A 22,088-nucleotide genomic window follows, 5' to 3' on the forward strand; every position below is an offset into this window, starting at 1 on the left:
AAGCAGGAGCTGGTAGCAGTGGTTGCCTTCCTCCAGAGTGCTTTAACCATCCTATTGAACCCTGTAGCAGAGCTTGAGGCTTCTTTTGCATTTTCCCATCAGAGAGGGAAGGGAAGGGTTAGTGCCCCAAGCCCCACACACCGTGGTTGTGCCCACCTCTCTCTGTGCAGGGACTGCACGGGTCCTGCCAGCGCATCGGGCCAAGTTGATTATAATTGATTTGTGCTCAGAGGGTCATGAGCTGTAATTGTTTACCTGCAATCCTGCACTGCCTGGAAAAATGGAATATTCTGTAGTGCCTGTAAAGGGATTCTGGAAATAAAAATATTTCAAAATACCTTCTCCAGTCTAAGCCTTATGGTAAGGCATCTCAAGGGGAGGTTTAAACAAAGGGCAAACAATATACAAGGGGATAAAATCAAAACTCCCTTACAGCGCATGAAAAACTAGGTGAAAAAAGGAGATGAATTATCTGGCAGATTCTACCAGGGGAACAGCAGCAGCTGAGATGTGATTAAGTGTCAGAATATCAGATTGGTGTGTGGAAATCATTGCTCTTTACCTGCCAAATGACCTTGGACAGAACTGGGAAATCCTGCCTATGAAAGCTCAGACTAGCTGATTGATGGCGGTCTCCTCTGGCCATGGAGTCTACAATGCCCATGGAGTCTACGATCTTCCTGCACCTTCATTTTCTACATCTATGAAATGCTTGTAATTAAAATGATAAATAAAATGCATTTGATAGGTAGATCAGACTATACAGAAAAACTGCCAAAGGTTTTGAATAGTGAAGTCCAGTTCTGCTCAAATACAAGCAGTTAACAGCAAAACTGCCAGAGAATCTATTTTGAACTGTATGCCCTCAAACTAAAACACCCAAAATAGGAACCCCATAGTTTGTTTTTTATTTGTATAATATTCAGTATTACGTTGTTAGCGTGCCAGCCATTACTAGACCTAAATTTCCCTCCCCTTCTTGACTGCATTTTCTGTGCTTCAGGAGGTTTCCACTTTACTCCATAGCGAGACTTGTGTTTTGACCAAAAGGGGGTCTTCAGGGTTGTTGACCATTTTCCACTTTTGATCACTCCATGCTTTGCAATTATCTTTGCGACAATTTTTTCAATTGTTTATTTCAGTAGATAACGCTGGAGATTTGTGGATGTGATTAAGGAGAGGGATGCACAGTGTGATCCACTAGCAGGAAGTTGAAATGAGAGGAATTCAGAGTAGAAATAAGGTTTTAAGTGTGGGAAACTTGCCATTAGAACTTTTCTCAGGCACTGGCAGGCTGTCCATTGCTTGATGCTTTCATACCACGACCAGGCACTGTTTTAATATACAGATTGATTTAAGGAGAGGACTGGTGGGCTTGATGCAGAAAGTGCTAGCTGTGTGTTTGTGTTTGCTTTAAAGGGAAGAGTGGTCTCCCTTCACTCTGGTATCAAGTCTCAAGCAGTTTTAGCTAAAATTTCATTAGATTTAATGAGTGAAGATGGAGAAGGAGTTAAATTCAGCAGCCTCTGAGCATATCCTTCTCTGGAAAAAGCAGCAAATGTTTCTCAAAACCTCCCACTCTTGTTTTCCTCTTGAAATTTCCCCAAAACCCACCACCTTGCTGTATGTCCTTGTACTTTATCCAGTCTTTGTATGAAGGAAGATCTTTGTGTGATGAGCCACTTTCCATCCAGCCTAGACATGCTGAAGGCCCTGGCAGGGGCTGTGCCCCTGGTCCTGGGGGCAGGGGAGCACTGGTGGTGCTGAGGACCAGCAGAGAACCCACAGCTCTGCAGATACCCTGTAAACAGTCCCCACTGCTACACCTGCACAACACCATGCCGGGATAGCCTGACTTGCTTTGCACAGCTAAATTCAGAGATTACCTTCATCCAGCCTCTGCTTCTTGTTGTCTCTCCCTCTCATCTGCACTACTTTTCAAATAACCTTCCCTATATCCCTCTAATTTTCTTTCACCCATTTCCCTGCTGGTTGCTTTTTGGAGCAGCATTTGCCCCTTCAGAGTCCCCACAGGCTCCTGCTTCCCAGCGGATGTGGCAGGAAGGGGAGGCAAGAGGTGAAGCTCTGTGTGGGGCTGTCTGCTGTGTCCTGTGGCCAGGAAGGGGGGCTGCCAGGGTCTGGCTCATGGTTTGCACTGGAGTAGTTCTTGCTGTTGAGGCTGCGCTGAGGATAAGCCCTCTGGCCACTACAGGGAGCACGGGAGGTGCCTGCATCTTGCAGGACTGTGACCTGCTGGGTTAACCATGGACCCCTGTAGCCATGCTGGGGAAGGGGTCAAAGCCCCCAGATCCTCTCCAAATTCAGGTCCCCCCTGCTGCTGCTCCACAGCTCGTGAGAGCTGCTGCTTCCCAGCAAGAGGAGAGGGTGACTGTAGGCCTGCTAAATATTATTTGTTCCCCTTATTTATTTTTTTCCCAGCAAGCCTTTAACTTGACCCTGCGTGCTCGGTTTGTGCTGTTGCCGGCCCCCTGCTTCCCCTTTCTGAAGGCCAGCATGTTTGTTTTTGTGCTGGAGGGCGACCCACTGTGCTTGTGCGTGGATGCGTGCGCTGGCGGGGCTGCTGCTGGCATGCTGAGCTGGCTCCTGCCACGCAGCATTGCAGCCTGGCCCCATGCCCCCCAGCCCCGGCAGAAGGTCTGCGAGCCCACGCACCGCTGCCTGGCCTGCCTGGGGAGTGGAGGGCAGATACCGGGCAGCAGAGAGGGACAGCTTGCAGCTCCCACAGCAGGCTGAAGGGCCTTGGGGCTGGCATCTTCTCCTCTGCCTTGCTGGAACAATGCATCTGCATGGGGTGAACCACAGCTGTATTTACCTTGGGGCTTCCTCCTCCTCCTCCCACGCTTCTCACCAGCCCTGCCAGCATGGGACCTGGGTGGCTGGCTGGCTGCAGCCATGCGGTCCTGCTGAGTCTGACCTCGGTGCTGACATAGCAGGAAGGAATAAAGCTGTCTTTCTGTCTGCAAACATCAGGGCAGGGAGGACTGTAAAGTCCAGCTTCCCAGGTAGCAAGGAGCATCCCTCGGAGCATCCCTTGCCCCTCTGCATCACGCTGGGTCAGGCAGCTGTGTTCTTCGGGACGAACCAGAAAGCTGTTTGTTTTCTTCAAGAGGGATGCTGAGGTGCTGGAGTGTGTCCAGAGAAGGGCAACAAAGCTGGTGAAGGGTCTGGAGCCACAAGTGTTAGGAGGAGCAGCTGAGGGAAATGTGGTGGTTTAGCCTGGAGAGGAGGAGACTCAGCGGGGACCTTATTGCTCTTTACAGCTGCCTGACAGGGGGCTGTAGGCAGGCGGGTGTTGGTCTCTTCTCCCAGGTAACAAGCGACAGGACAAGAGGAAAATGGTTCAAGTTGCACCAGGGGACATTTAAATTGGATATTAGGAAAAATTTCTTCACTGAAAGGGCTGCCCAGGGAGGTGGTGGAATCACCATGCCTGAAGGTATTTAAAAAGCATGTACATGTGGTGCTTAGGGACACGGTTTAGTGATGGACATGGCAGGCCCAGGATAATGGTTGCACTTGATGATCTTAAAGTTTTCTTCCAACCTAAATGATTCTATGGCTCTTGATGTGATTAAAGAAACCCCAGCAGCAGGGGAGCCCTCCTGGGTGTAAAATGTCTCTGTGGGTTGGCAGGTGCCCCAAGGTGTGTGAGTTACAGGAGGTTGGTGCTCTCTGGCGGGCCATTGCGGGGGCACTGAATGCCAGCACAGGGAGATCAGCTGGTGAGCGACGCTGCCGTCCCACACTTGCAAGGAGCCCAAGGGTGTATTTTCAGAGCAGCTGGGGCTTAGGGCTGGGAACATGAGGCTTGGCTGGGCATAGGGTGGCCAGAAGGACCGTGAATACTTTACAGAAATGGCAATGCACTGACTCGTACCCCTCCTGAGGTAAAAGAGGATGAGGGAAAGCGTTGGCTGGGGCTGTGCAGCATGGCAGTGCGCTTTTTGCAGCAGGGCCTCAGGGCTGCACAGCCTTGTGCCGCTGCAGTACTGTGGGACATGGACTGGGGCTCTGGGCTAGGGCCTGTGGGCCCGTCCTGAATGAAGCACGAAAGACAATAATCTGGAAACTGTGCCCTGGATGTCTTGAGGTGAAACCTTAGGAATCAGGATCTCCTCTTTTAAAAAAGGCTGGGCTGAAGCAATGGGTTTGTACGGTGCAGTGGGTGGCTGGTGGGTAGCACTAGTGCCACAGGCCAACTCGTGAGTTGTGATGCCAGAAGTGAAAAAAATGCTGGCTGAATCACAGCTCAAGACTTGGGGTGGTTTTTGCTCTCTGCTCTGCATTACACCAAGCATGACTCTCCACGCAGCATGTATCTACCCCGTGCTGCATCATCTCTGCTCTCTGGTGGGGACAATTTGGCACTTCTCAGCATGGCACCTGTATTTGATGTATGACATACACTGGAGTTCAATAACTTTTTGCTCAAAAATGGTCTTTACTGTTATTTCTAATGCTTTGAGATCTTCCTAAGGAAGGATCTGTTTCAGTACAGGGGGCAGTTAAATTCCAGTACATGTAATAAAGCAAATATTGCTGAGAAAATTAAGGGGCAAAGAACATGTCCTCTTACAGGCCATAACCATCTTGGATAACTGCAGCTCAGGTGTGAAGGCTTTGGCTAAAAAGAGTAGGAGGTTATTACAAACTGCAGTAAAAAACATGTTCAAGGAAATTGAATTATGAATTAAATAAACTGGGTGGCTTAGAAAACAGCAGACAACAATCAAATCAAAATGCCCATGCTGCCAATGTGCCAGCGAATTCTGAACAGGATAAACTTTACCAGCCTCTTTGGGAGCAGTGGCCAGAGAACAGCAGCATGCTTTTATCTTTGGGGGAAAGAGAGCCCTGCCTGACCCCAGCGGGCCTCTTTAGTCAGAATGGAAATATTAAAATAATGAAAGGCTGTGGATCAGCAGCACAGGAGGGAAAGAAGGGTTTTGGAAGGGTTGAAAAAAAACATTACTCTGAGTCACTGCAGGGAGAGAAATGAGCACAGTCAGCAGGTGGAGGAGGGAAGATTTGTGTTGCTGTTTTCTGAAGCAAAGTGGTCTATGTAGCCCCCATGAACCCATGGTGCTGGGTGGGCAGCAGCGCTTCTTGTGAGGGGCTTGAGGAGGAGGATGGAGCACAGATGGGCTGAGGCCCCTTCTGACCCCAGTGATCCTGTGGTCCTGGGACTTGGTGCTACTGCTTGGCTCCCTCACTAGTGGGTCAGGAGCACCCTGGCATCAGTCTTGTTGCAGTCCATTGACCACCAGGCAACTTGGGAACTGCCAGGGGGCCAGGAAGAACGTAAAGGTGGCTTGGTCTTTGGCCCATGAGCTGCAGTAACCTTTTAAAATGGGAAATAAAGTGCACGCAGCCTGAGCTGTTGCTCACAGTCATGCTGACTAAGCAGGATCATAAGCTCTGCGAGCCAAGCTTAGCTTTATTTACAGTTTCAGCCAGGGGCTGCCTTGCTTCAAAGGGAAGCATATGCTCAGGCAGGTCCTATATTCCCTAAAAACATCCCTTTGGGGTTGGTCTCCCACACAGCCCAGTGCGCACCCCACAGGTGTTGCGTTGGGCAGAGCAAGCAGCGGAATGGGGAGCCCGCAGACCCCATGCTGGTCTCCGCTGCACAGTCGAGGGTATCACTGGGTTTTAGAAATGAGCCACTTCATAAGGCACAGAGCTAAGGAAGCTTGGTGTCTCGATTATTTGGCTTCTACCATGGCTGGTAAAGCACCAGTTCTTTTCCTGCCCCTGGGATATTTCTCTACAAATCAGAGGTTTGATCTCACTCCCTATGAAATTGTGAGCAGGGTTTCCATGGACTGAAGAGAAGATAGTGGGGCTGAATATTAGCTAAGTTGCTTGCAGAACAGTCAGGGAGAGCAATTTTCCCAAATCCAGCCCTAGCAGCACTTTCCTTTCTCTCCCTGTAGACTGTGCTGCTGGTCCTGCAGCAGTGGGCAGGGAGAGGATTTGTTCTGCGCAGCTGTCCCTTGAGCTAAAAGTGGAATTTCCTCCAGAAAATCACAGCTGATGGGATTGTAACCTCCCTTTGTAAGGCCTATCAGACTAGGAGGGAGAAGAGGTAAATATGAAACAAAACCTCTCTCCCCATGGTTACTCTTTGGCCAGTATGGAAGAGAAAAGGCAGAATCATGCATTGGTGAGGGTGGCCTGAGCAACAGGGGCTGTCAGGCAAGTTCTGCCTGGCTGACCATTGTCCCAGGACATGAGGTCTCGGCTGACATGTACGGGTGTGATTTGGAGCCATCAAAACTGCTGTGGTGCTTTCCATTGACTTCTGTTCTTCTCAGAGGGGATCCAGGGCAAGGCTGGTGTTTGTCCGAGGCTCACCAGCACTGCCACTCTGGGGAAGGAGGATATAGCCAAATGGAGACTTTACTCATTAAAGTTGTCCCCATACTACTTCTGCTTTTTTTTTATGACTAGCTTCTCTTTTGTCTCTAGAATGTGTCTACCCTTCACTTGAATAATTGTCTTATCTCTATTTTATAAACCCCTTAGGAAGAAAGATCTTAGAAAAAAGAGGGTTTAATTAACAATCTTTGTCATTGCTTCATTTCTCACCGTTGGTTCCTGCTTTTGCTGTTCTCTGTAGAAGGCAGTGGTTGCATTGGTGACAGCACACAGCTAGGCTTTCAGATCAAATTTGGCATTGACAAATGTCAGCCTTGGAGCACTGGGACATGTTACTGACAGTGAGAGTGAGGCGGAGTTCAAAGTTGCCTCATGGGACTAACAGCGTTCTTGCATTTTCTTTTAAGAGCTGTCTTTTGCAAACAACTCTATTTATTTCTAGTATTCCTCCCCAGTTAATTTTCTTTTAAGTTTTGGAGCTTTTAAATTAGGTCTTGGAGAGAAGGGCCACCACCAGAAGCTGTATGTACCCGTGCCGCCCAGTGGGAGTCCAGGCTTGCCCAAATCAAGTCCACCTCCTCAGCTAGCAGAGGGCTCCTTCAGCTCTTGTGGAAAGTGCTCATCGGGCCTCTCACTGCTAAGAGGCTCTGGAAGGTCACGGAGTTCTGTAGATTTGTCCAAGCAAGAAAGGGATGATGATGAAGAGCTACATGTGTTGTGGATTTGCAACAGTCATGGTGCACCCCTTCCCTTCGGCACTTTTAACATCCCGCTGGGTGTCTCACTGAGCACTGTAACTCCTGCCTCTGTATAACCTGCCCCTAGAAAAGGCTTGTCTAAATGCTGGGTACTGCCAGCATCCCGGTCACTGACATTTCTGTTGGTTATGGCAACCCCTGGGGCTTCGCATCCATGCAGTGTCTGCGCTCTGTGCTGGCCTTATCTTCTCACCTATGTTTGCATCTCCTTGCAGGTCTGGATGGATGCAGGCACTCAAATCTTCTTTTCGTATGCCATTTGTCTGGGATGCCTGACAGCTCTGGGCAGCTATAACAAATACCATAACAACTGCTACAGGTAACTGGAGCATGGCTCTGCTGCCTAGAGCCTTTCCTTCCCTGAACATCAGTGTACATAAGCTGGTGAACTGCTGGAGGCTACTGGCCTTTTGAAGTGTCATGTTTTCTGTTTCTGCTTAAGGCATAAGAAAACTCTTTCCAGGTGTTTTCTCCCTAGATCGAGCTCTCTGTGCTGCCTACCCAAGGGAACTTTCTGCCCATGCCATGGCTGACAAATCCCCTCTTCCACACCAGATGAGGCCCAGCAAAGTCAGATCCTCTTTGCCAGCTTTGTGACCCCAGCCCACACCACAACCTCCCCTATTACATGGGTGCATAAGTAGCCACAGCAGGAGCAGAGCTGTGAGATGTAATGGCTCTAGACTGAAGTCTTTTCACGTGGTGATTTATCCTTCCTTGGTCCAATTGGACCTAGTGTCTTGCACAGTTGTCAGTGCTCTGGGTTCCTATATGCTGTCTGTGGTCTACCTGCATAGCCTGCAGGTATGACTTCTGTTTCTTGTGCACTCTCCTCATGCTGCGCTGCCCTTGAACAGAGATAGGCCAGGTTACTGAATAGAATCAGGCTGTCAAGTTGAAGTGGTCAGGTGAAAATAAACTCATTTTGCTGTAGATGTATCCAGCATCTGGAGCTGTATCCCCAGGGGTAAAAAGGCTAACATGAGTGGAAGAGGCCACTTCTAGGTAAAACTATCCACCTTCCTTCCCACTCTTCCTCTGCTGACTGTTACTCCTGGCACTGGGTCCTCCCCCATTCTTTTAAACTGAAAGTTGTGGGTTTTGCCATGGAAGGGCCAGACAGACCACTGGCTACATGGTTCTTGCTTGGCATCTTTCTCTTCACCTTAGGAAAAATTCACCCCTGCTGTAGGGATACCTCTCCAACATCAGCTGGGCTGGGATTGGATTCCTCTTCCTTTTCGTGTCCCTTCTTCCATATACAGTTTTGAGGAAAAAAAGCTGCAGGAAAAGAAGAGATAACGGATCTGTCTCTGGCCTGCTGCATGTCCTTGGGCGTTACCTCTTTGCATCTTCAGTCTAGATGTGTGGCATAGAGGTGATGACAGGGGCTGCTTAGCAGCAAGGTTGTAAAGAGCTATTATAACTGCAGCTGAAAGATACTATAGAAAGGGGAGGGATGTCTGTTTGCACACAGACCTTTTATGTTATTTGGTTTTGCTAGGGAAATTGTTCTGTTTTGGAGTCAAATCTCCAACCAGCCTCTTCCCAGGCATGGACTCATTTTAATGAGTTGGTCCTGTGTTCTGCAGCCTTGGTTTGCATAGGAAGACAGGACCAGGCTTTAACAGGGCACAGGGACACCAGCATGATGCCCTACTCAGTTATCCCAGGCCAGGTGTAACCTTTGCTGGCCTGGAAGACAAAAAGATGTGGGCAGGAGGGACCATGTTCATATGGCAGCAGCCCAAGATGGCACCAAATGGCATAGACCATTTCTTGTTTTCTGGGTCAGTAAGGGGTATCATCAGGGCTCCCTGGCCCCCTTTTGGGTGCAGATCTTGAGAGACCTCTTTGCTCTGGCCACTCCCTGTGTTACCTTCCACCGCAGCACTCCTTCCCACCTGCCAGGTGACTGGAGAGCACCTTCCAGCCCATGCTTTTCCAAGGAGGGTTTGACCTGTCATGCATACATCAAGAGGAAAGAGGGAGAAACAGGGGAAAGGAAGAGGAACTATTTGAGATAAACGGTAATTAGTATAAAATGTCTGAGAATATAATTTGAGTAGAGAGCAGGCAGTTAATAGCAACTGGAGAAACTGGGTTCTGGCATGGGCTTCTCGTTGGGTTAGCTGAGCTTGGTGGAGCGTGACCCTCCTTACCAGCCGGGAGATTTACTGGGGCTCACTCTGCTGGCCTCTTTCAGCCTCTCCTGCCTTAGAAACCAAGTGCAAAGGCAGAGCAATGGCGTTAGGTGCTGTACAGTCCTTGACAATATGAAGAGCTGTGCTTTGGAAGGAATATTCTGAATTTGTATGGCATAGGGGCTCTGTGTGAACTGTACTTTTTCCTCTAGAAATGCTTGCAAACTGTGAATAGATCTAGTTAACATGCAGGGAGGAGCATGAACCCCCCCAAATGTTAGATACCTAAAGAAAATCACATTGGATTTGCAGAGTAGAATTTAATAAAGTCAGAGCAGGCCATGAAATGCCAGAAGGGGTGCATTCAGTTTGGTTCTGAATAACTTGGAAAGATGTTGCAAATGTTATTGTTGTCCCCAGGGTTGCAGTCAGAAGAGGACTAGGGAGACTGGAGCATGAAGAGGAATTGGATAGATAAGAAATGTTTACTTTAAAGAGTAGATGGGTGAGAATGAGATGAAACAGAGACAAAAGGGAACAGATCAGTGAAAATAAAGTGGATGGCTCTGTTCGGTTTTTTTCTCATGATGCAAGGACCAGGAGATAACTAGTAGTGTGAGAACCAAGAAGATTTTAAATGGTCTGAGAAATCTATTGAGGAAAAAAAATCCATGTTCCCTTCCCAGACAAAAACAATATCTTGTACTGCCTGCTACAGGAGGGACCAGGGGAGAGAAAGGAAAAAAATTTAAACTCCAGGCATTTAGATGTGTAGCAAGGCTGTCTCATGAGCAAGAAGCTCAGGTGAGGAATGCATCTTTACACTGTCTTTAGAGAAGGCTTTCCCTGGGGGGAGGCTCCTGCTGTGTTGCCCACCCTGGGGCATCTTCCTGCAGCTCCTGGTGCTGAGCTGAGCTGTGGGGATGCTGGGAGAGAGGCTCTGCTGTGGGCACAGTGGCTGAGGCAGAAGAGTGTGTGCTGCCCCAGGGGGCTGCCACGAGGTGTGCATCGTACCTGGATCCCCACCTGGCTGATGCTGTGCCCCCTCCTCCCAGGGACTGTGTGGCCCTCTGCTTCCTCAACAGCGGCACCAGCTTTGTGGCTGGCTTTGCCATCTTCTCCATCCTGGGCTTCATGGCAGGGGAGCAGGGTGTGCCCATCGCTGAAGTGGCCGAATCGGGTGAGTGGGGACTGTGGTGGGATGGGGCGGTGGGGGTGCTGCTGCTTGCACCCCGGAAACAGGGGCATGCCTGCTGGGCACCCACCTTAAGGTGATGGGTGTTGCAGCTGCAGGTTCCCATCCTGGCAGGCAGCTCTGCTCTCTGCCTCCAAAAACCAGGCAGAAACAAGTGCACACTCATGAAATATGAAGATGTAATGACTGTCTCTTGAGGTTAATATAAGCTGCCTCTAAGGGTAAGGGTTAGGGTTAGGCAGCTACTGTCTCTTGGTGTGGGGGTGAGGTGCCTGCATGGCATACGCCCAGGCTTGTCCTGTGCTCCCCTGGGCTCAGAGGCTTTCCTTGGCTCCCAGCTCTTGCGATGGTGATGCAGCTGGAGTTTGCTGTGTTGCCTTTCCCTCCCTTCCTGCTGGGCTCCTCCACCCCTCGAGGAGCCTGGGTTTCATGCACAGCACTGCTATAACTGGAGTGAGAGGCTGCATGGCTGAAGCCTGTGCTTTGGCTGGGTGGCTGCCTCAGGCAGCTCTGCACCAGCTGTGTTGTGCCACTGCCATGCCGATTCCCACTCTGAAAACCATTCTCCCCCCAGGGCCTGGCCTGGCGTTCATCGCCTACCCTCGGGCTGTGGTCATGCTGCCCTTCTCCCCACTCTGGGCATGCTTCTTCTTCCTGATGGTTGTTTTGCTGGGACTGGACAGCCAGGTAAAGGTGCAGGTGCAGGGCAATTCCCTTCCACACAAAAGCCACTGTCTCTTTGGGACAGGCATGAACTTGGCTGAGGGGGTGGCAGTGGGGCTGGGGAACCAGTCAGAGCAGGCTGATAGAAGTGGGATCTCTGCTTTTTGCAGTTTGTCTGTGTGGAGAGCCTTGTTACAGCTCTTGTGGACATGTACCCCACCATCTTCCGCAAGAAGAACCGCCGAGAGATCCTCATCCTGCTGGTCTCCATCCTCTCCTATCTGGTCGGGTTGGTGATGCTCACAGAGGTATTTTGGGCTCAGACCACCTGCATGGTGCTTGCTGGGTCTAAGTTCCCCCCCTGGCAGAGGGGGCCTGGTGGGTGGGGGGGTCCATGCTGGGCTGAGAGCTTGCTGGTGAGGCCCATCCTGCTGCACAGTGCCTGCGGGAGGCTGCCCTTCCCGCCCTCAGGTATTCACCTTTTCCCTTCCAGCCCTCACCCCTTGTGCCAGTCACAGTCCTGACACTTCTCCTGCCGAGACTGATAGTTGGAGCTCTGGACAGCCCATATTTTGGTTATAGTTTTATCTTTACATGAGCCAAACTTTTACAGCTGTAGCCTGTTGCATGGTGAGGGGAGCACCTTTGTCCTCTTTCTTCCTGGACGGAGCTACACGAACACTTCGTGTAAGGAAACTTGGTGGGCCTGAGTGCACCCTGTATCTATTACACTGGTTTCCTATATATTCCCTTGTTCTGATTAATTGCCTGAAAGTTAAACTGTTCTAGTTTAAAACCTTTAATTCCTCCTAGCACTGTGTGTGTGTGTGTATTGATGCTGCCATGATGCTCTGCATCTTCTGTTTCCATTTGGGCACAATTTTGAAAAAGCTGCCTTTGAAGTTGTACCTGCAGCTTTATGTGTGTGTGTAACTGCGGCCCATTTCGTAGCCAGCCTGGCAGACCCGGGCGGTGAAACAGCCAGGCCGCCAGCCTCTGGGCCCACAGCAACAGGTGCTTGCAAAACTGCATGCACAGCAACTTCTCTTTGCAAATTAGGATGCTAAAGTAAATTGCACGCATTTTGTCTATTAAGGGGGTTTCCAACCTCACTTCAGCTACAAGAGTTGCTTTTGTCTATCTTCTAAAATATCCCCATGATCTCTGGCAGTCACTTGCCCTCCCCTGCTCTGCACTGGAATGAAGGGTTGCAGAGACTCCTAAAAGCAGGGCATCTGCATGTCTTCATCAGGCCTTGAGCACAAGGGATGTGGCCTTTGCTGTTGGCTAAAGCCCTGTCCCAGAGAGAGAAAGGTGCTTCCAGCTCTGGGGAAGACGTTGAATTTGTTTCCTACTCTGGCTGGAGCTCTTTGCCTGTACCTGATTCCTCTCCTCTCTCTCCCTCCCCACCTCGCCTTGCTGCCCACTTGGCTCTTCCCAGGGTGGGATGTATGTCTTCCAGCTCTTTGATTACTATGCTGCCAGTGGCATGTGCCTGCTCTTTGTGGCCATCTTCGAGACTCTCTGCATCGCCTGGGTCTATGGTGAGTATGAACCAGGGGGGTCCCCAGCTCTGGTCTCTCAGGCTTTTGCTTGGTCCATCCTCAAAATGCTGGTCTGTAGCTCATCTTGGCAATTGCTTCACAGCGCAAGGCAGACCTCTAAACCCTTGCTTTGGTGCCCCTAGACTCAGCTGGTGAGGGCTTCCTCACAGCAACACCGTGGAGGATTTGTGTGGCCAGGTATCCCCAGCACGTTTCTACGTGCCCCTGCTTTTGGGGCCCTCCTTCCCTGGGGACTTGGAGCTGGCTGGGAAATCTCCCAGTGTGTGTATAGAGGAGTCTGAGACCCTCAAACATTTTTGAGAGCTCTCTCAGTCTTGACATTCACTAGAGATGGGTAAAACCTGGGTTCGGGTCTCAGCCTGGGTGCAGGTCCTAGCCTGGGAGATGCTGAGAGGCTGGCCCTGCTGACCCATCCGCTCTGGGGCAGGAGGATGTTAATCCAGGACAAAGACTGAAGCTGGCCACACTCCTGGCAAACTCCCCAACAGGGCTGTCAGCTACGCTGAATTTACTGCCTTATCTTCTGGGGAGCATCCAAACAGTCATGAAGCAGGATCCTGGACATGCAGACCCTGCTGCTTTCCTTCTTTAGTAGCAGCAAGGCATCCTTCCCATCTTCTGCAGGTGCTGAGCGTTTCTATGATAACATTGAAGATATGATCGGCTACCGGCCATGGCCCGTCATCAAATACTGCTGGCTTTTCATCACCCCGGCGGTTTGCATGGTGAGGGCCCACAGGAAGGGGAACTGTGGGGAGGAAGCTGGGCAGAGATGGGTGCTCCGAGATATAGTAGATACCTACATATATACAGAGGGATGTGCATGTATAGGGGTTGTGTGGCCTGTACTATGGGACCCTGTTGTTCTGTGTGTTTGCAGTTCTGGGGGCCAGGCGTAGGGGTTAACAACGGGGAGAGGGGCCTGGCTCAGCAGTGATGGAGGTGTCTGCTGGTGGGGCAAGTTCCTTGCTGCCATGCCCAGTGCTGCACATGGGGGCTGTCCCGGCAAAGCTTGCTTGACTGGTGTGCCCTCTGTTGCTGTCTTAGGGAGCTTTTTGTTACCATGAGACTCTGTGCAGATGTGGACTCACCAGGAAGAGCTCTCTTGGCTCATGTTGTTGATTTTCTTGATCTTTTTCTCTTGGTTTCTTGACCTTGCCAGGCAACCTTCCTGTTTTCTCTGATCAAATACACACCACTGACTTATAACAAGAAGTATGTGTACCCGTGGTGGGGAGACACCCTGGGCTGGCTGCTGGCCCTCTCCTCCATGGTATGCATTCCTCTCTGGATTGTCTACAAACTCTCCACCATCAAAGGCTCCCTCAGAGAGGTGAGGCTGGTGCTCTGGGATCAGGGCATGCGCTGTGCTTCTGTATTGAAATCCAGCCTTGCAGGGGGATGATTTGTGAGTTGCAAGTTAATTAGCAGGGAGCCTAGAATAAATTGATTGAATGAGTCCATTGCTATAACAGACTTAGGTTTTTTATGTTCTGCCTCGCTGGAGGGCTGCTCCAAGATGGCTGTTGCCTCTTGGTACCCTTTGTTTAGTGCTTCTGCCTCTTTGCAAGCACCATTGGGAAAAAGTTCATTCAGTGGAGAGTATAAAGATGATCCCCAGTGCCTCAAGCCAGTTTGGAGGTTGCCCTTGACTGAGCTTTGAAGACTTGTTCTGAGAAAGCTCCAGATCCCATGAGTGTTGTGGGCAGCTGAGTTCCCCAGTCTATGCTGAGGCCATAGGGATAGAGGGGAAGGGATCACTGGGAGTTTGAAGTTTCCATCACAGCCTCAGTGCCCTGGACCTGCCCAGTTCTCAGAGCTGCTGTGACCCATTGCTGGTTGCCCTGAATGAGCATTGGGAGGGCAGGGAGCTGGCAAACAGACCTTGCTCCAGACAGGCATCCTGCCCCTGCCATGGCTCATGGTTTCAGGGGGAGGTTTCACAAACAGTCCTGAAACCCCAGGATACCACCTGTTCTCCCAGGATACCACCCAGGAGCACTCCCATAAGTGTTCAAGAATGGGTTGTGACAGCAATGGGTCCCTGACCAGTGTGTCCAGTACAGACAGGGAGGAGTGGGCACAGCTGCAAAAGCATGGTCTGCACCATGCTGTCTGACATAGAGGGTAGCCCCTTATGCCCTTGCTGTCCCAGTTAAAGACAAACCTGTGGGTACAGGCTCTCCCTTTGCAGCCTGTGCTGCTGGAGGGGATGACCTGGAGGTACCTGGGCACGAGCCTTTCTTTGGACTGCTTTCTAGCCCTGGCCTGGAACAAATGGAGGACAGAGCTTTCCTACTGTCTCTCATGTGCTCTGTGCTTGTCCTGAAACAAGTGGTTGAAAGATGAGTTTATCCCCTCAGTTTCTGATGTGCCAACTGTCCTTATTTGGGACATCCCTGGCATTTAGGGACCAGGCCTGCAGCCTGGCCTGACCGGCTGAATGATACTCATGACTGGAAGGGGAGGACCCAGGTTACCTTTTGTCTTTGCAGCTGTGTTCAATGCCTGCCTTTGCCTTCCAGAGGCTCCGCCAGCTCACCTGCCCATTTGAGGACTTGCCTTCCAGGCCTGGAACAGGACAGCACCTTCCCTCCGCCAGAGCTGACCTCCTGATGCTGACAGAGCTAGAATCTCATTGCTAGGATCAGTGTGGCTCTCCCTCCCGCCCCCCAGGATGGTTTTTATACAGCCCTTACCACCTTGGATAACGCAAGGTTTCTTCACTTGCCAAGGAGAGAGGGATTTCTGGGCTGAGCTCCCTTCTCTGGAAGATTTGAAGGGCTGAGGAAGAGGCTGCTGTGGAGATGGTCTGCATGGAGTTAACAATGCACCTTAATCCCCTCCCTGGAGAGGGCTCTGAAGGGGCAGATCAAGCACCTGTGTTCCTGAGTATCCCCAAGCTTCTTGTGGGCAGAAAGGAAGGACTGATCCTGAAGTGGAGAGTGGCAGAGAGTCGCAGAGGTGTGGCTCCGGTGTAGACTTTGGGAGCTTCTCCATTCATTCCATTAAATCCTTGGTTTTCCCTTCTAGACCTACTCTGTCTCAGTTTTGTCTCACCAACATCCCTTGCTCACAGCATGTTAGGTGGGATGTGTGGTAGCGGAGCTGTGGTGGGCATTCAGGTCTGGATCTCTCTTGCACTGGCACATTGGCACGGGAGGGTGGCTGGAGGAAGGGCAGCTTGGTTAAGGTAGGAAGGAAAAGAGGGGATGAATACCAGTTTGGAGGCCCCCATCAAGTGGTAGGCATAGGCCTGGGGCACTTAGGTGGAGTAGAGAGGGCAATGCAATGCCACCTTCTGCCGGAGCCATCTCCAGCTCCCAGCCAAGAGAGTCACCTGGCTGATGAGTCACTGGGCTATTCCCGGGGTCTGGGAGAAGCGCGTGGGTCTGTGTTTTCTTCATACAAATGAAGCATTGTGGGGAAGTGTCCCTCCTCTCTGCAGGTCTATGTCTTTTTTGCGATGATTGCCTTCCAGGTGCCCCAATGCCAGTCATTTTGGTTTTCCTGAGTAAGGAAGAAGGGCTGCGTGGCTGGAGTGGGATCTGCATGTTATGTCAACAAACAGGGCCCCTCGTTTCCAGGCTGTTTGGGTAAAAAAAAAAATTTGTGTTTTAACTGCTGTAGCCCCAGCATCCGAGGAGGGCAGCCAGCGGACACGTAACCCCGGGAAGCTGGATGGCTCCCAGCAAACCCCGAGGACGCTGGAGCCCGGGCGGCGCTGAGCGAGCGGCCGGAGGTGCTCGGCTGCCCGCAGCCCACGGGCGCGGGTGGGCACCGCGCCGGGCCGAGGCTTGCGGTGCCGCGGCTGGAGGCAGCCCACGCCGGTAGCCGCAAGGTGGCCCCAGGGCTTCAGCGACCGCCGCGGCCGGGGCGCCCTGCGGGGCGGGTTGGGGCAACGCGCCCCCCGCAGCGGGCCGGGGTCCCCCCCGCCGCCGCCCCCGCCTGGCCAGGCCCCCTGGGCTGGGTGGCTGGCTCTGCGCGCAGGGTCGGTGGTTGCCTGCCCGCCGGCCGTAGGGCTGGGAGAAATCTTCCCAGGGTCGCCGTGCCCCGGCCACCCGCGGAGGGTCCCTCCGCAGGCAGCTGCCTCCCCCGGCAGCCGCGGCCCGGCACATGCCGGCTGAGATCTCCAGGCAACAGTGGGATCTTGGGCTTGGTTTTCTTGAGCTTGGTTTGCCCAAGTTTAGTGTTGCTGAAGCTGGGTGATCCGAGATGGGAGAGAGGCCGGTGGTGCTGAAGGCTCGCGGACTTCACTCCTTGAGACTGGGAAACTCTGATGGGCACCAAGCACTGAGGGGATGGTGCAGGTTTAACCTCCAGGGGAAAGCCTGCTGATCTGTGCTCCTCTGGGGCTTCATTGGCTCTGTTCCAGAGTGGCTGTGGAAGTAACATCTCATTTCCAGCCTGTTTTCCCTTTCCCCAGCCTATTTTCCATGAGGACCTTGGGGCGGGCAGGTTCCTTTGCTAGACTGCATATGCAGCCACGGGTGAACCCTCTGTGGCCAGCCCTGCCACCTCCCCTATCAAAATCTCAGCCACTGAGTTTTTTCACGCCTCGATCCCTGCCTCTGGAGAACGCTGGGGGTGCTGGAGCCATGAGGCTGGGGAGCGGGAGGTCTGGGCTGAACTGGCTGTCACGATTTTCCTGGGCAGCCTCAAAGCCTCAGAGCTCCAGGTTCCCCAGCTGTCACAGTGCTTCATGGGGCTCGTGTGAGCTGAGGGTAGGAAAAAGCTTAGAAACCCAGGAAAGCCCTTCTTGGAAGAGACCCACAGCGTGATGGAGGATGGAGCCATCCAGTTGCCTTGCCGCTTGGGAAGAGTACTAGCTGATAGAAATTCCTTCTAGAAATGAGTGAGTGGAGTTCAATACAGAAGGGTTTTTTTTTCTGTTGGCTTTTTGTGTGAATCATATTAGACACTCCAGCAAGAGATATTTTTATTCATGTAATTCTAATCTTAAACAGAATTATACTTTCAATTCCAGTAATATCTTTAAGAGGTTTGGCCCACTGGGAAGCTATTTTAACCATAACAGGAAATAGCAATTGTCCACAGCTATCTCCAAAAGTCTGCTCAACCGCATGTAGGCAAAGTGGGAGTCTGGTGAAAAGTTTGTGGCTTTGTTTCAAAATAGTCTGGTGTCCAGTGAACAGGGCATGTGGTTTATCGATCTGGTTATATATGAGCCAGGAAACCTCCCAAGCGTGTGTTCCTATGTGACCCAACTGCTGTAAAAGCTTTGGATGAGCTAGGCAGGTCAGATAAGCAAGAAAACCAAAGGTTTTCCTGGACATTCTTAAATAAATGTCTTATTTCTCATAGGACTTTAAGACAAAGTGTTAGAACCTGGGATGCCTGGCTTGAAATATGAATCAAGTATATTCTGTATTGCTTATTGAGAAGGTTGATAGACTAAATCGGAAATTAATGTATTTGAAGCTTCCAGACATGACGTTTTTCACAACACTTTTTAAATCCCATGGTTAGAGGGAATTTTGGTGAAATTCAGAATATGGTGATTTTGGCATATGGTGATTGTTCATGATTTAGAATATGGTGAAAGAGATTTTCATTGCATTCAAGAGCAGCCCAGTATTCCTCTTGCAGTCTGTGGAATTTATGCCTACTCATACTTTCTTCAACTGGGGAGATAATGATGTCCCTTTAGACAGGGGATGCATGGCTGTTGGAAATCTCCCACCTTCAGAATCCAAAATCTGCTACTTAGCCTGAGAATTCAACTCAGTATTTGCAGGAAAATGGGGATGAGATTAAAGACCCAGGTTTTTTTCATGTTTGGTTTTTTTTTTTTTCTGTTGTTTTGATTTTGTTTTGTTTCAAACGAGAAGTTCACATCAAAATAAAGAAGGCCCTGAGATTCTGCCCCAGGTCATTAGTGCTTGGACCTTTCTGTTCATCTGTCTGCAGAAACTAGGCTCCGTTTTTCCCATCCTGTGGTGCTTGCATCAGCGGTGCCTGGGAAAGAGTCTCAGCCCCCTGATCAGTCCTCCTTCATGGATGGAGATGCCCACACAGGGCAGGGGAGAGACTTCAGATCTCAGGGATGGACCTGTGGACCTGGATGCATCTGTTCCTGCGGGGAGCATCCCGAACACTGGGACTCTCAGCTTGTTCGAACAGATGCCCAATTTGAGAGGTCCTTCTCCTTTGCCTCTAGTGATAATACAAAATAGTTTTCTGTGGCTATTGAAGAATCATGTAATGTGACTTGTGTTGCACATTTTGGTGACAAGAAATGTGGACCTGTTGGGAGAAGACAGGCCATGGTGCATAAACGGAGAGAACAGAGGAAGATTAATGTCTTAACGCGTGGAATACATAATCCTGTGAAGCAGAGATCCCCAAATAATCTGTTCAGGCCAGTGCAAATGAGCATATCCCTCAGAGCAGGGTGCTTGGCTGGGCCCTTGTCTGCTAACGTGGTTAGCGGCCTGCAGGATGGGGATCTGCATGGTGCAGATAAGGGAAGCACACATGTGGAAGCACAAAGACAGATCCAGGAAGCTGTTGCTTCTGAAAGTTGCCAGTGACTCGGTTACCCCCTTCTCCACCTGACCTGTCCAGAGTCACATCACTTTGGGCAGTAACATGCGCTTCTCTGTCCCTGCAGAATGACCTTGTCCTTTGTGTCCTCGTGCCTCGTGCATCAGAGATGTTTGCTGTCACAACACACGCAACAAGCTCAACTGCCCTGAGGAAGCAGGGAGGGAAAGCAGGAGCAAATAGGCACATACCCACGTGTCCTCTGCCTGCCTTTTTTCCGTGGTCCTCCTTGGTCTCTGATCAAGTGAGCATTGAGGTTAGTCTCAGAGAAGCTGTTAGACCACAGGTGTCTCCCTAGCATTGCTAATCCTTGCTCCTGACGACCTTTATTGTCAACATTGGGCTCCTAAGCCATTTGCCCTTGCCTCATCCTTTCCCCCACCAGGGATGCTGTGAAATAGCTCATGTCTCACCCTGCCCATACCTCCAAAGATGGAGGCTCCTGACAGCCTCATCTTCTCTGGGAGCCTGGCACAGGAGCAGTGCTGCAGCTGCCAGAGCCCATCCCGGTTCTGAGGGGCCTCGTTAGCACTTGTGACTTTGGTTATGTTCACTTGTGATTAGTTACGGTGAAACTACTGTAGGAAGTCATAGGCTTACTTAAGCAGAAATTATCCATAAACATAAAAAATAAATTATACGAATGCCTAGGGGAAACTCCTCCACAAACATAGCATTCAGTCAGCCAGGCAAGTTCCTGACCAAAGAAGCAGCGGCAGGAGAACCAGTGTTTCTCCTGTTTTGTTAGGAAAGGTGTCAGTCATAAGGTAAGTGAGGACAGTGGTGGCTTCTGCTGCAGGTGACCCAGAGAGGAGGGTGACCAGGGCTGCAGGCCTCTCTGTCTCCAAAACAACCCCCAGCGCCCACCTCCCCAGCCTGTAACGATTAGGAGCATGCAGCCACAGGGTGTCACGCTGGCAGACTTTCTCCCAGGAGCTGGGCCAGGGAGAAGTGGACTTCTTTTGGCTTGAAGCCCTGTGTGTCTCAGTGGCTCGTGGAAGAGGGAACCATCGTGGGGCCTGCGGCTTGCTGCTGCCAGGGAGGTGTGTCAGAGCCGGCTGGAAGGGAGGGAACAGTGGGGAGACCCGAATAATGGGAAAAGCCAACACTTGCTCTGAGGGAAGAAAAGGGAAGGTAGAAAGGGAGGTAAGGGTGCACTGCTAGCCTGCAGGCGGGGGGTGGGGAGACTTTGGTGGAGGTGCAGGACATCTCTGAGGTTGGGATTAGTCATCCGTCAGGGCAAAGGCTGGTGCAGTAGGTTGAGTCCTGGTCTCCAGCCACCCTGGGTCTGGCACGCTGAGGGAATCAGGTCATTTTGCAGAGAGTTTGTGTTGACGGAAGGGTGTGGAAACCCATGTTGCAGGCTCTGGGCTGGCAGCTGCAGAGGGAGCAGATCCCTCTGTGTGGTGGGACAGCAGTGCTTTCCATTCCTCTTGTGCATCTTTGGGCACAGCGATGGCGCTTCCTCTTGCCTTGGCTTTGCTGCCTGCAAAATCAGACGCTGCCATCTCTTCCTTCACAACACACCTCGTGATGCACTGTGGGGAGGGCTATAGAGACCAAGGCTCTGCTGGTGTTGGAGCCACACGTTGCGGGGTCCCGGCTCTGAGAGGGGTTTATGCTGCCTGGGGGGGAGGATGCTTTGCATGTTTCCAGGTTTTGTTGCAAGCAGCACTTCCCCTTCAGGGATAGTGTGTTTAAGAGCAGATTCATTCACACTCTCCCTGTCCAAGCTGCCAGGAGAGCTGCTTCTCCCCCTACCAGCTCCCTCCATACCCCTGTGTCAAGACTCCTTTCCTGGGGTTGGCATTTATCCCCCACCCCTGCCAAAGCTCCTAGGGCTCATCCCTGCCCACGTCTGTCCCCTGTGCCAAATGAGCCTTGGCTGTGGCTCCTCTCCTTGGGCTTGTGTCCTGCCACATAGTCCCTCTGCTAGCCCCCGTAGGGAGCTGCCTCTGCCCGTGGCAGTGGCGGAGGAGGAACCCATGCCGTGGGGAGACCTGCAGTCAGATTGCCACATCCTTTATCAGTGCTGTCCTACCTACACAGCTGCACAGCTCAGTGCGCCTGCCCAGGGGCTGTCTCTGCCAGTAAAGGTGGCAATTAGTGGTCAGGGAGTGCGTCACCCCTTTCCTTGCACTCTCCTGGCATGGGGCTGAGCACAAGTCTGTATCTCCACAGCTGGACTGGTCAGAAGGTGATTTCTGGTTTTCAGTCTGGGACATCACACTAGTGCAATCACTTGCATGGAGGCTGCTGCGGTGGGAGAAAGGTGCCCCATGTCTGTAGCAGGATTTAAAAACACAGTGAATTAATGCCTGGTGGGAAACTCTGAAACCTGAGTGTACCTTCTGGGCTGGAAAGCAGAACCAGCAGCCTTTTTTCCTGCTGGAAAATGACTTTCACACATTGATAGATAAAGTTTTCATTTAGGTTGACTTTCTTCTTGTTTTACCTTAATGTCATACAGGTCATTTCCCATCTACGTTTTTGCAAGAAAACTGTGATGCTCCTGTGAAACACTTCAATGTGGATAAATCAAATTTTTAGGTCAGCTCTGCTTACCTAGGCTTATCTCAATCCCCTTTTCATATGTAGATAACCTCTGTTGCACCTTTTCCCCAGCTGTCCCGGGTCACACCAGTTCTCCATGGCAGGACAGGCAGTGGCACTGTCCTTTGTTAGCAGGGACAGAGGCAGTGTAGTGCCTGTGTCGTGTAGCCAGTAAGTGATGTTCACCTTGTGGTTTTTCAGGACTTCAGAGACAGCCCCTGAAAGGCAGATGGTGGAGCCT

At 51.2% G+C, this 22,088-nt stretch overlaps 1 protein-coding gene across 1 annotated transcript in view; it reads left to right on the forward strand.

Annotated features, from left to right (window-relative positions):
• SLC6A13 (solute carrier family 6 member 13) overlaps positions 1–20,064 on the forward strand; it is a 50,827-nt gene extending 30,763 nt beyond the window's left edge. Inside the window, exons 10-17 of the mRNA XM_080393521.1 lie at positions 7,376–7,479; positions 10,360–10,484; positions 11,074–11,186; positions 11,333–11,470; positions 12,604–12,706; positions 13,352–13,452; positions 13,890–14,060; positions 15,253–20,064. Of these exons, the coding sequence (XP_080249647.1) occupies positions 7,376–7,479; positions 10,360–10,484; positions 11,074–11,186; positions 11,333–11,470; positions 12,604–12,706; positions 13,352–13,452; positions 13,890–14,060; positions 15,253–15,372 (975 nt within the window). The 3' untranslated portion in view covers positions 15,373–20,064. The remainder of the gene's footprint in view (positions 1–7,375; positions 7,480–10,359; positions 10,485–11,073; positions 11,187–11,332; positions 11,471–12,603; positions 12,707–13,351; positions 13,453–13,889; positions 14,061–15,252) is intronic.
• The last annotated feature ends 2,024 nt before the right edge of the window (positions 20,065–22,088 follow it).

The sequence above is a fragment of the Falco punctatus genome, assembly GCF_963210335.1.
Source record: "Falco punctatus genome assembly, chromosome: 6".
Lineage (NCBI taxonomy): Eukaryota > Metazoa > Chordata > Aves > Falconiformes > Falconidae > Falco > Falco punctatus.